This window comes from Falco biarmicus, chromosome 5 (genome assembly GCF_023638135.1).
Source record: "Falco biarmicus isolate bFalBia1 chromosome 5, bFalBia1.pri, whole genome shotgun sequence".
Lineage (NCBI taxonomy): Eukaryota > Metazoa > Chordata > Aves > Falconiformes > Falconidae > Falco > Falco biarmicus.
The window spans coordinates 384,633-398,400 of NC_079292.1; the positions used below are offsets into that span (position 1 = coordinate 384,633).

General features: G+C 47.1%; 2 protein-coding genes across 2 annotated transcripts; one reads left to right on the forward strand and one right to left on the reverse strand.

Moving 5' to 3' along the window:
• Nucleotides 1-1,781: 1,781 nt before the first annotated feature.
• Nucleotides 1,782-5,251, reverse strand: LOC130149624 (vigilin-like). The gene is given in 7 exon segments (XM_056339461.1): nucleotides 1,782-2,012; nucleotides 2,316-2,437; nucleotides 2,606-2,702; nucleotides 3,034-3,147; nucleotides 3,409-3,537; nucleotides 4,632-4,649; nucleotides 5,126-5,251. Coding segments are annotated over 7 exon segments (816 nt in total). The 3' UTR covers nucleotides 1,782-1,802.
• A 5,759-nt stretch (nucleotides 5,252-11,010) lies between these two features.
• On the forward strand, nucleotides 11,011-12,525 carry LOC130149529 (cytochrome c oxidase subunit 2-like). Its single transcript, XM_056339258.1, is given in 1 exon segment — nucleotides 11,011-12,525. A coding segment is annotated over 1 exon segment (663 nt). The 5' UTR covers nucleotides 11,011-11,045; the 3' UTR covers nucleotides 11,709-12,525.
• The last annotated feature ends 1,243 nt before the right edge of the window (nucleotides 12,526-13,768 follow it).

Here is a 13,768-nt window from a genome sequence, read left to right on the forward strand (position 1 = left end):
GTCTTTATCGGGGAAGGAGCCAGGAAGGAATTCTTTAAGTAGTTCTCACACTGCCCTGGTAGCCAGATGAAAGGCACCACAAAAGTTGTTTCTCCCTGCTTTCTGGGCTGAGATGGGGAACAGCTGACTTTTGGACTCGGCTGGAGACAAAATGTTCCAAACACACCCCATGCACAACTCCACCGGCGAAGGTGCCAGGAAGGAGTTCTGATGGTAGTTCTCTAAGTACCCTGGTAGCCAAATGAAAGACACCACAAAAGTAGTGTTATGAAGTAAGAAATTTATGTAGTAAGAAAGTTAACCAAAAAAAGGTTAGTTTTATGTTAGGATTAGTGTATGGGTTTGGGTTAGGTTTAAGGTGAGGGTTAGGGTTAGGTTTAGGGTTGCGTACATGCCATGCACAGCTGAGGTTTAGAGTTCTGGTTAGGATTAGGCCACTTTAGGGTTAGGTTTAGGGTTATGGTTAAAGATAGGGTTAGGTTTTAGTTTTAGGGTTGGGTTACTGTTATGATTAGGGTTAGGGATAGGGTTATGGTTAAGGTTAGGCCTCTTCGGGTGAAGTCCTTTAGGCCTAGGCCTCTTAGGGTTAGTTCTCTTAGGATTAGGGTGAGGGTTTTGTTAAAGTTAGACCTTTAGCATTAGGTCTCTTAGGGTTAGGGTTAGGATTAGGGTTAGGGTTAAGGTTATGGTTAGGTTTAGGGTTAGAGTTAGGGTTAATGTAAGGCCTCTTAGGGTTAGGCCCCCTAGAGTAAGGGTTAGGATTAGGTTTAGAGTTAGGGGTTAGGTTTACGGTTAGGGTTAGGGTTCCCAAATAACTAATCCACTACTACAACCAAAGATGAGGTAAGTCGTAACAAGGTAAGTGTACCGGAAGGTGTACTTAGTATACCAGGGCCTAGCTATAAGACTAAAGCACTCAGCTTACACCTGAAAGATGTCTGTCACCAACCAGATCGCCCTGAGCCTCCTCTAGCCCAACCACAACACCCAAAAAATTAATTAAAAATTCACCCCTCCATCACTAAACTAAAACATTTTTTACCTTAGTATAGGCGATAGAAAAGGCCCACTGGGGCAATAGAGCTTTGTATCGCAAGGGATAGGTGAAATAAAAGTGAAACCTCAAGCAATAAACAGCAAAGATATGCCCTATGAGGCACAGAAGAAAAGTTCTGCTCCCTGCCTTCTGTAGTGAGCAAAATTAACCTTTCAGAGTTGCAGTTGTTATGAACCCAAAAAAGGCACCTTGGGAAAGTACAGCACTCCTCCCATACAGAAGGTACCAGGAAAAAATTCTCTTGCTGTTGTCCACCCTGCCCTGGCAGCCATGTGAGGAACAGCACGAAAGTTCTTCTCCCTGCTTTCTGTGGTGAGAACATTGACCCAAACCTTTTGCACTCATGCAGAACTAAAAGAAAAAATAAGTCTTGGGAAAGTGCAGCACAGCTCCCCTGGAGAAGGTGCCAGGAAGGAATTCTCTTGCTGCTTCTCACCCTGCCCTGGCAGCCATGTGAGGCACAGCACAAAAGTTCTGCTCCCTGCTCTTTGGGGTGAGAAAATTGACACAGCACATTTGCAATAATACATAGATTTGGACACCCAGTCATTTCATTCATAATAGGGGGAATCTAGATGGAATAGACCTTCCCATTCTCTTTCTTCAACGATTTCCTGACTTGCTGGTCTCCTTCCCTCCTTCAGGTGCCCACCTTTTCTTTTCTAGTTAGTCAGACTAGATGCCTTTCTCAACACAAACAGAGCATTGCCATTTATTAATTTATTTATTAAGACCTTGAGCTGTTTCACAGGTGCAGCAGCTGTTTCTTGGCTTTCTCCCCACCCTGGGCTGGGCCCCTGATGGTCACGGTGTCACTGCCAGAGCCCTTGGTGGGGAAGTGGATGTGGACTCCACCACAGTCCTCCAGGATGGAGCAGACAAAGTGGCCTTTGGCACCAATGAGGGAACTGTGCAGTTTGGAAGGAATAGAGACCTCCACCTCTGTGCTGTTGGCCTAAGGGAGGACAGTACCAGCCTCTTGAGTCAGGATGCAGAAACGTGTTTGCACCCACTCTGCTTACCCTCTTAACTCCCACCTTGCTAGGAGCTTTATAGATCTGGAAGAAATGCCTGAGCAGAGGGCTTGGAGACTGGCTACTCCTGACAGGAGCAGTCACAAACTTTGGTTTACGAGTCAAGAACAGATTGAAACGTTTGTCTCCACCCTCCCCTCACCCATTACAACCACGTCTGTATCTGTGTCTTCTAGCAACATAGTCAAGTCCCTGAGCTACAAAAGGCCAGTTGCTTCACTAACCAGCTCCTTCTGGATGGCAAGAATCCTGTGGCAAGCAGCCTCACAGTTTGCCCTCTTGCCTGTGATAGCAATCGTCTCCGAGTTGCTGTTCTTTGCTGGGAGATCAATTTTGGTGTTGCTTTCTTTACGGATGTGCCACAAAGGAAAAAAAAAAAAAATCATCTCAGAAGTGTCCCATGTCAGAAGAAAAGCCCTTGCAGGCTATATTGGACATCACCAATGAGCAGGAGAGAGCATCCAGTGGGATTTTGCTGCAGGCAGTGATCATCACAAGCACTTGAGTTAGGAACAATATCTCACCTTCTTGATGTTGGCACCTCCTTTCCCTATGATGTTCTTGTGGAACTGTTTGAAGATGGGGACAGAAATAGAAAAGCTGTTTTCAACCTAAGGGAGAAAGGAAGGGAGAACTGAAGATGACACTGTCGTGGCAAGTGAGGCCCGACTTCAGGAACTCTGATAAACGAGCTTTTGAAAATAGGCTTAGACCCAAGGAAGTTGTCTATACGAGGGACTTGTAAGAATAAACAAAGGCAAGTACGTTCCCCTATAGCCTTCACATAACAGGTACTACCCCCCTGCCTCCATTCAGCCAAAACAGCGTCGACAGCTCCCTCCTCTTGAGGTGTTTTCGCTCTACCCAAGCCAGTAGAGCTCTGCTTTGCCCCAGGGTTATCCAGGCACGTAGGAGGGAACAGCAGGCAGAAGACCTCCTTACCAGGTCTGCCACCATCTTTTGCATGTACTCAGTGCACTTCTCCACCTCATTTTTGGGACCTTGGAGCTGGACGATGTCACTCTTGTGTGCAGGGTCTGGGAAGTTGATGATAACCTGCAGGAGTGGTCATTTATAGTTAGCTCAAGCAAAAGCAAGAACCCTTGTGTCAGACACATGCAGAGGTTGGGGGGATCCTACACATCCCCTTTTCCCATTCAGAAAAGGGGAACCGTGTTAGCGGCCTCTGGCAAAAAGAGCTATCTTCTCAGACACTTGCGCTACAGAGCCACTAAAGTTACGACTTCTGTGACGACAGGCCTACTACCCATGTAGGAAAGAACCCCTCTGGATTCCTCATCTCCTAAAAAGCCTTACCTCTGGGAATTTCTCCCGGATTTCCCAGATCCGCTCACCCTTCTGCCCAATGATGGTCCGGTGGAATTTCTGCTCAATGATTAGGTCCGCAGTGTGTTCATTTTCCTGATGGGAACAGAGGGCACACCCCTAGTACGGAGATGGATTAGATGCAACTGCTAACGCCCCAAAAACAAAACTCACCCCTAAAAAAACCCACAAAATAAGTCATGACTATTCTCGCCCCGCAACTCCCTGGGACCTACAGCTTGAAAAATTATTGTTGTACAATTCAACCACGAGAACCTCTAACACCTTTACCACTCAAACCTAGCCTTCTCCTTAACATCTTATATATCCCATAAACACCACCTACCCAACACCTCAACACTAAAATAATTTTAACCCAAACCCCCCAGACACACACGCCCCTAAGACTTTAGGCGCCCAAACAGCCAACGAAACAAACGAAACAAATGAAACAAACGAAACAAACAAAACAAATGAAACAAATGAAACAAACGAAACAACAAACGAAACAACGTCCCCGTAGCTTACAATCCAAAGCGTGGCACTGAAGATGCCAAGATGGCGTACAATATGAAAGCCGAGGACAAAAGACTTAGTCCTAACCTTACAGTTGGCTCCTGCTAGACATATACATGCAAGTATCTGCGGCCCAGTGTAAATGCCCTAGGCCTCTTGCTAAGACCAAAGGAGCAGGCATCAGGCACACACTACCAACTGTAGCCCAAGACGCCTTGCTCAGCCACACCCCCACGGGCACTCAGCAGTAATTAACATTAAGCAATAAGCGCAAGCTTGACTTAGTCACAGCAACCTTCAGGGCTGGTAAATCTTGTGCCAGCCACCGAGGTCACACAAGAAACCCAAGCCAACAGTCACGCGGCGTAGAGAGTGGACTAGAGCCTGTCACAATAACTAGGAAACCGAAACACAACTAAGCTGTCGTAAGCCCAAGATACCCCTAAGGCCAACCTAAAGATGATCCTAGTAAACCTGACGGACCAGGCCCCACGAAAGCTAGGGCTCAAACTGGGATTAGATACCCCACTATGCCTAGCCCTAAATCCTGATGTACACCATACCAAAACACATCCACCCGAGAATTACGAGCACAAACGCTTGAAACTCTAAGGACAGGACCCACCTAGAGGAGCCTGTTCTGTAAACGACACCCCACGCTACACCCTACCACTCCTTGCCAGAAAGAGCCTACATACCGCCGTCGCCAGCTCACCCTAATTGAGGGACGCACAGTGAGCACAATAACCACCCCGTTAACACGACAGGTCAAGGTATAGCCCACGGAGTGGAAGTAATGGGCTACATTTTCTAAGACAGAACACTTCAATGGAAGGAAGCATGAAATTCTTTTCGGAAGGTGGATTTAGCAGTAAAGCAGGATAACATAAGCCTACTTTAAGTCGGCCCTGAGGCACGTACATACCGCCCATCACCCTCCTCACAAGCTACCAACCCCAAATAACTAATCCACCACTATAGCCAAAGATGAGGTAAGTCGTAACAAGGTAAGTGTACCGGAAGGTGTACTTAGTATACCGGGGCGTAGCTATAAGACTAAAGCACTCAGCTTACGCCTGAAAGATGTCTGTCACCAACCAGATCGCCCTGAGCCTCCTCTAGCCCAACCACAACACCCAAAAAATTAATTAAAAATTCACCCCTTCATCACTAAACTAAAACATTTTCTTACCTTAGTATAGGCGATAGAAAAGGCCCACTGGCGCAACAGAGCTCTGTACCGCAAGGGATAGGTGAAATAAAAGTGAAACCTCAAGCAATAAACAGCAAAGATACGCCCTTTTACCTTCTGCATCATGGTTTAGCAAGAACAACCAAGCAAAGCAAACTTAAGCTTGCCCCCCCGAAACCCATGCGAGCTACTTACAAGCAGCTGCCCCTGAGTGAACCCGTCTCTGTTGCAAAAGAGTGGGATGACTTGCCAGTAGAGGTGAAAAGCCAACCGAGCTGGGTGATAGCTGGTTACCTGTGAAGCGAATCTAAGTTCACCCTTAGCCTCTCCCCTAGGGACTCCCAACAGCCCAAACTGAAGTGAGCTAAGAGCCATTTAAAGGGGGTACAGCTCCTTTAAGAAAGAATACAGCCTTCACTAGTGGATAACTCAAAAACTTTTTCAAAATTGTAGGCCTTCAAGCAGCCACCAACAAAGAATGCGTCAAAGCTCCATGTAAAAAAATCCAAAAACACGACTCCCTTCAAAACTAGCAGGTCAATCTATCAACAATAGAAGAGCTAATGCTAAAATAAGTAACTAGGTAATCTACTACCTCTCAAGCGCAAACTTAATACCAAATTCCATTAACAGAAAAATTAATGTCCCAACTACAACAAGATCAAGCATTCTAGCACGCTGTTAACCCAACCCAGGTGCGCCCACTAGAAAGATTAAAATCTGTAAAAGGAACTCAGCAAACACAAGGCCCGACTGTTTACCAAAAACATAGCCTCCAGCCTGACAAGTATTGGAGGTGATGCCTGCCCAGCGACACTACATTCAACGGCCGCGGTATCCTAACCGTGCAAAGGTAGCGCAATCAATTGTCCCATAAATCGAGACCTGTATGAATGGCTAAACGAGGTCTTAACTGTCTCTTACAGATAATCAGCGAAATTGATCTTCCTGTGCAAAAGCAGGAATAAAACCATAAGACGAGAAGACCCCGTGGAACTTAAAAATCAATGGCCACCACGCACCAAACCTAAACCTATCAGGCACACTACGCCCACAACACTGGCCTATAATTTTTTGGTTGGGGCAACCTTGGAGTAAAACACACCCTCCAAAAATAAGACCACCTATCTTAACCAAGAACCACCCATCAACGTGCAAACAGCAACCAGACCCAATACAGTTGAACAATGGACCAAGCTACCCCAGGGATAACAGCACAATCTCTCGCAAGAGCCCCCATTGACAGAGAGGTTTACGACCTCGATGTTGGATCAGGACATCCCAATGGTGCAGCCGCTATTAAGGGTTCATTTGTTCAACGATTAACAGTCCTACGTGATCTGAGTTCAGACCGGAGTAATCCAGGTCGGTTTCTATCTATCACAAACCCTTCCCAGTACGAAAGGACCAGAAAGGTGGGGCCAATACTTCCAGGCATGCCCCCTCTCCCCAAGCAATGACCTCAACTAAATTGCTCAGGGGACTACCTACCTCAAACCCCTAAAAAAGGGCCGCTAGTGTAGCAAAGCCTGGCAAATGCAAAAGGCTTAAGCCCTTTAACTAGAGGTTCAAATCCTCTCCCTAGCTCCCCACAACTCAACCATGACCCAACCAACACCTCTAATACACCTTATCATGTTTTCAGCCTATGCTCTTCCAGTCCTAATCACCGTAGCCTTCCTAACATTAGTAGAACGAAAAATCCTAAGCTATATACAAGCCCGAAAGGGCCCAAACATTGTCGGCCCCTTTGGACTTCTACAGCCTGTAGCAGACAGCGTAAAACTATTTACCAAAGAACCCATCCGACCATCAACCTCCTCCCCCCTGCTCTTCACCCTGACCCCAGTACTAGCCCTCCTTCTTGCAATCTCCATCTGAACTCCCCTCCCCCTGCCCTTCTCCCTTGCAGACTTGAATTTAGGCTTACTATTCCTTTTAGCCATATCAAGCTTAGCAGTATATTCAATCTTGTGATCAGGCTGAGCTTCAAACTCGAAATACGCCCTGATCAGTGCCCTCCAAGCAGTCGCACAGACCATCTCATATGAAGTGACACTGGCCATCATCCTCCTCTCCGTAATCATACTAAGCGGAAACTACACCCTAAACACCCTTGCTACCACCCAAGAGCCCTTATACCTAATCTTCTCCACCTGACCTCTCACGATAATATGATACATTTCTACCCTTGCCGAAACCAACCGCGCCCCATTCGATCTGACAGAGGGAGAATCTGAACTGGTTTCGGGCTTCAATGTAGAATACGCCGCAGGTCCATTCGCCTTATTCTTCCTAGCTGAGTAAGCAAACATTATACTAATAAACGCACTCACCACCATTCTATTCATCAACCCCAGCTCCTTAGGCCTCCCCTTAGAACTATTCCCAATAATCCTCGCCACAAAAACCCTCCTCCTCTCCTCTGGCTTCCTCTGAGTCCGCGCCTCGTACCCATGATTTCGTTATGACCAACTCATACACCTTCTCTGAAAAAACTTCCTACCACTAGCATTAGCCCTATGTCTCTGACACACTAGCATACCAATCTGCTACGCAGGTCTCCCCCCCGCTTAAAAACACACCCACATAAGGAAATGTGCCTGAATGTCTAAGGGTCACTATGATAAAGTGAACACAGAGGTCTACCAACCCTCTCATTTCCTTGCAAAACCTTAGGAAGACAGCAATTGAACCTGCACAGAAGAGATCAAAGCGCTCCATACTCCCCTTATATTACTTCCTAGTAGGGTCAGCTAAACAAAAGCTATCGGGCCCATACCCCGAAAATGATGGTTTAACCCCTTCCTCTACTAAATGAGCCCCCTCACAAAACTAACATTCTCCTTAAGCCTGCTACTAGGAACAACCATCACAATTTCAAGCAACCACTGAATACTAGCCTGGACTGGACTAGAAATCAACACCCTTGCCATTATCCCCTTCATTTCAAAATCACACCACCCTCGAGCTATCGAAGCTGCAATCAAATACTTTCTCATCCAAGCAACCGCCTCCGCATTAATCCCCTTCTCAAGCACAATCAACACACAATTCACCAGACAATGAGACATTACCCGACTAACCCACCCAACAGCCTCCCTACTACTAACTACAGCAATCGCAATAAAACTAGGCCTAGTACCCTTTCACTTCTGATTTCCAGAGGTCATACAAGGCTCACCTATAACCACTGCCCTACTCCTCTCTACATTAATAAAACTCCCCCCCCATCACTATTCTTTTCTTAACTGCCCCCTCACTGAACCCACTCCTACTGACAACCATGGCCATTGCATCCGCAGCCATCGGAGGGTGAATAGGACTTAACCAAACACAAATCCGAAAAGTCCTAGCTTTCTCATCAATCGCCCACCTAGGCTGAATAACCATCATCCTCATATACAACCCCAAGCTAACATTAATAACCTTCTACCTATACTCCATAATAACCGCCTCCATTTTCTTAGCCCTCAACACAACCAACTCATCAAAACTATCCACAATAATAACCTCCTGAACAAAAATACCATCACTAAACGCATCCTTGATGCTAGCACTACTATCCCTAGCCAGCCTACCCCCACTCACTGGCTTTTTACCAAAATGACTCATTATCCAGGAACTAACTAAGCAAGAGATATCAACCGCAGCCATAATTATTTCAATACTCTCCCTACTAGGTTTATTTTTCTACCTACGCCTTGCATATTGCTCCACAATCACACTCCCACCAAACACTACAAACTTCATAAAACAATGATACAATAACAAATCCACAGGCACACCAATTGCTACCTTAATTTCCCTGTTAGTCCTCCTTCTCCCCCTTTCTCCCGCGATCTTGACCATTACCTAAGAAACTTAGGATACCCTGCCTACCAAACCGAAGGCCTTCAAAGCCTTAAATAAGATTAAATCCTCTTAGTTTCTGCCCACACCACTAAGGCCCGCAGGACACTAAACCTGCACCATCTAAATGCAACTCAGATACTCTAATTAAGCTAGGGCCTCCACGATAAGCCTAGACAGATGGGCCTCGATCCCATAAACTTCTAGTTAACAGCTAGACGCTCAAACCAACAAGCTTCTGTCTACCGGACTCCGGCACACTCTCAGTGTACATCAATGAGTTTGCAACTCAACATGAACTTCACCACAGAGTCGATAAGAGGAATTAAACCTCTGTAAAAAGGACTACAGCCTAACACCTAAACACTCAGCCATCTTACCCATGACCTTCATCAACCGATTACTATTTTCAACAAACCACAAAGACATTGGTACCCTATACCTACTCTTCAGAGCATGGGCAGGCATAGCCGGTATGGTACCGCCCTCAGCCTCCTTATTCGAGCAGAACTTGGCCAACCAGGAACTCTCCTAGGAGACGACCAAATCATCGTCACCACCCATGCCTTCGTAATAATCTTCTTCATAGTTATACCCATTATAATCGGAGGGTTTGGAAACTGACTAGTGCCCCTTATGATTGGAGCCCCAGACATAGCATTCCCCCGCATAAACAACATAAGTTTCTGACTACTTCCTCCGTCCTTCCTACTGCTCCTAGCATCCTCCGCAGTAGAAGCTGGAGTCGGAACAGGATGAACCGTATACCCGCCCCTAGCAGGCAACCTAGCCCATGCTGGCGCCTCAGTAGACCTAGCCATCTTCTCCCTACACCTCGCAGGTGTCTCTTCCATCTTAGGGGCCATCAACTTTATCACAACAGCCATTAACATAAACTCCCCTGCCTTATCGCAATATCAAACTCCCCTATTCGTATGATCCATACTCATCACCGCCGTACTCCTATTGCTCTCACTTCCAGTCCTGGCCGCCGGCATCACCATACTACTGACCGACCAAAACCTAAACACTACATTCTTTGACCCCGCTGGAGGAGGAGACCCCATTCTCTACCAGCACCTGTTCTGATTCTTTGGCCACCCAGAAGTTTACGTCTTAATCCTTCCCAGCTTTGGAATCATCTCACACGTTGTAACGTATTACGCAGGCAAAAAAGAACCATTCGGCTACATAGGAATAGTCTGAGCTATACTATCGATTGGATTCCTCGGCTTTATCGTATGAGCCCACCACATATTCACTGTCGGAATAGACGTAGACACCCGAGCATACTTCACCTCTGCCACTATAATCATCGCCATCCCAACTGGCATTCAGGTATTCAGCTGACTGGCCACACTACACGGAGGCACCATCAAATGAGATCCACCGATACTGTGAGCCTTGGGCTTCATCTTCCTCTTCACAATTGGAGGACTAACAGGTATTGTACTAGCAAACTCCTTATTAGACATTGCCTTACACGACACATACTATGTAGTCGCCCACTTTCATTACGTCCTCTCAATAGGAGCTGTATTTGCCATCCTCGCTGGATTTACCCACTGATTCCCACTATTTACTGGATACACCCTCCACCCCACATGATCTAAAACCCACTTCGGAATTATATTCACAGGCGTAAACCTAACATTCTTCCCACAACATTTCCTAGGTCTAGCCAGCATACCACGACGTTACTCAGACTACCCCGACGCCTACACCCTATGAAACACCCTATCCTCTATTGGCTCCCTAATTTCAATAACAGCCGTAATCTTACTAATATTCATCATCTGAGAGGCATTTGCAGCAAAACGAAAAGTCCTCCAAACAGAATTAACAGCTACCAACATCGAGTGAATCTACGGCTGCCCACCCCCCTATCACACCTTTGAAGAACCAACCTTCGTCCAAACCCAAGAAAGGAAGGAATCAAACCCTCACACGCTGGTTTCAAGCCAACTGCATCAAACCACTTATGCTTCTTTCTTATGGAGTGTTAGTAAACCCATTACACAGCTTTGTCAAAGCTAAATCACAGGTGAAACCCCTGTACACCCCTACCATGGCCAACCAATCCCAACTCGGATTCCAAGACGCCTCCTCACCGATCATAGAAGAACTCGTAGAATTCCACGACCACGCCCTAATAGTTGCACTCACAATCTGCAGCCCAGTTCTCTGTTTGCTGACAATTACACTAGCAGAAAAACTATCCTCCAACACCGTAGATGCACAAGAAGTAGAACTCATCTGAACAATCCTACCCGCCATCGTCCTCATCCTACTCGCCCTACCATCTCTACAAATTCTATACATAATAGACGAAATTGACGAGCCCGATTTAACTCTGAAAGCCATCGGACACCAATGTTATTGAGCCTACGAATACACAGACTTCAAAGACCTAATATTCGACTCCTACACAATCCCAACCACAGAACTCCCTCCAGGGCACTTCCGACTACTAGAAGTAGACCATCGCATTGTAATCCCAATGGAATCCCCCATCCGTATCATCATCACCGCCAACGACGTACTCCACTCATGGGCTGTCCCATCCCTGGGGGTAAAGACTGATGCAATCCCAGGGCGACTTAACCAAACATCCTTCATCACAACCCGACTGGGCATCTTCTACGACCAATGCTCAGAGATCTGTGGAGCCAACCATAGCTACATACCAATCCTGGTAGAATCAACCCCCCTAGCCCATTTCGAACGCTGATCCACACTCCTATCATCCTAATCATTGAGAAGCTATGTACCAGCACTAGCCTTTTAAGCTAGAGAAAGAGGACAACCCACCCCTCCTTAACGACATGCCCCAACTAAACCCAAATCCATGATTCCTAACCATGCTTGCCACCTGAACGATCTTCTCGCTAATCATCCAACCTAAACTCCTACCATTCACCCCCACCAACCACCCCCCAAACAAAACCAACGTCCCTGACAAATCCACCCCCTGAACCTGACCATGAACCTAAGCTTCTTTGACCAATTCTCAAATCCCTGTTTAATAGGCATACCCTTAGCCCTCCTCTCTATTCTCTTTCCCACCCTATTATTCCCCTGCCCCAACACCCGATGAATCAACGACCGCCTCACCACCCTTCAATTATGACTAATTCACCTAATCACAAAACAACTAATAATACCCCTAGACAAAAAGGGCCACAAATGAGCGCTAATCCTCACATCCCTAATAATACTACTCCTTACAATCAACCTCCTAGGCCTACTACCATACACATTCACCCCCACTACCCAACATAAACATAGCACTAGCCTCCCCACTCTGACTCGCCACCCTCCTCACAGGATTACAAAACCAACCCACAGTCTCCCTAGGACACCTACTGCCCGAAGGCACCCCCCACCCCGCTTATTCCCGCCTTAATTATAATTGAAACCACAAGCCTACTTACCCGCCCACTAGCACTTGGAGTCCGACTTACAGCAAACCTAACAGCAGGACACCTACTTATCCAACTCATTTCCACAGCCACCGCCACCCTTCTTCCCATCATACCCGCACTCTCCGCTCTAACCATACTAGTCCTTCTACTACTCACCATTCTAGAAGCAGCAGTAGCTCAACACAATTCCTTCCTGGAACCTTCCCCAGTGGAGTTGTGCATGGGTTATGAATTGGAACATTTTGTCTCCGGACAAGTTCAAAAATCAGCGGTTCCCCATCTCAGCCCAGAAAACAGGTAGAACAACTTTTGTTGTGCCTTTCATCTGGCTACCGGGGCAGTGTGAGAACCACCAACAGAACTCCTTTCTGGCACCTTCCCCGGTGGAGTTGTGCATGGGGTGTGCCTTGGAACAGTTTGTCTCCAGCCGAGTCCAAATGTTTAGCTGTTCCCAACCTCAGCCCAGAAAGCAGGTAGCCCAACTTTTGTGGTGCCTTTCATCTGGCTGTTGGGGCAGTGTGAGAGCTAACAACAAAACTCCTTCCTGGCACCTTCCCCAGTGGAGTTGTGCATGGGGTGTGCCATGGAACATTTTGTCTCCAGTCGAGTCCAAAAGTCAGCTGTTCCCCATCTCAGCCCAGAAAGCAGGTAGAACAACTTTTGTGGTGCCTGTCATCTGGCTACCGGGCCAGTGTGAGAACTACCTACACAATTTCTTCCTGGCACCTTCCCCGGTGGAGTTGTGCATGGGGTGTGCCTTGGAACAGTTTGTCTGCAGCCGCATACAAATGTCAGCAGTTCCCCACCTCTAGACCTGGACCCAGGTAGCCCAACGTTTGTGGTGCCTTAGAACAGTTTGTCTATAGCCGAGTACAAATGTTTAGCTGTTCCCAACCTCAGCCCAGAAAGCAGGTAGCCCAACTTTTGTGGTGTCTTTCATCTGGCTGTTGGGGCAGTGTGAGAACTAACAACAGAACTCCTTCCTGGCACCTTCCCCAGTGGAGTTGTGCATTGGGTGTGCCTTGGAACAATTGGTCGCCAGCCCAGTACAAAAGTCAGCGGTTCCCCATCTCAGCCCAGAAAGCAGGTAGCCCAACTTTCGTGGTGCCTTTCAGCTGCCTACCAGGGCAGTGTGAGAACTACTTAAAGAATTCCTTCCTGGCACCTTCCCCGGTGGAGCTGTGCATGGGGTGTGCCTTGAAACAGTTTGACTGTAGCCAAGTCCAAATGTCAGCGGTTCCCCATCTCAGCCCAGAAAGCAGGTAGAACAAATTTTGTGGTGCCTTTCATCTGGCTGTTGGGGCAGTGTGAGAACTAACAACAGAACTCCTTCCTGGCACCTGCCCCGGTGGAGTTGTGCCTGGGG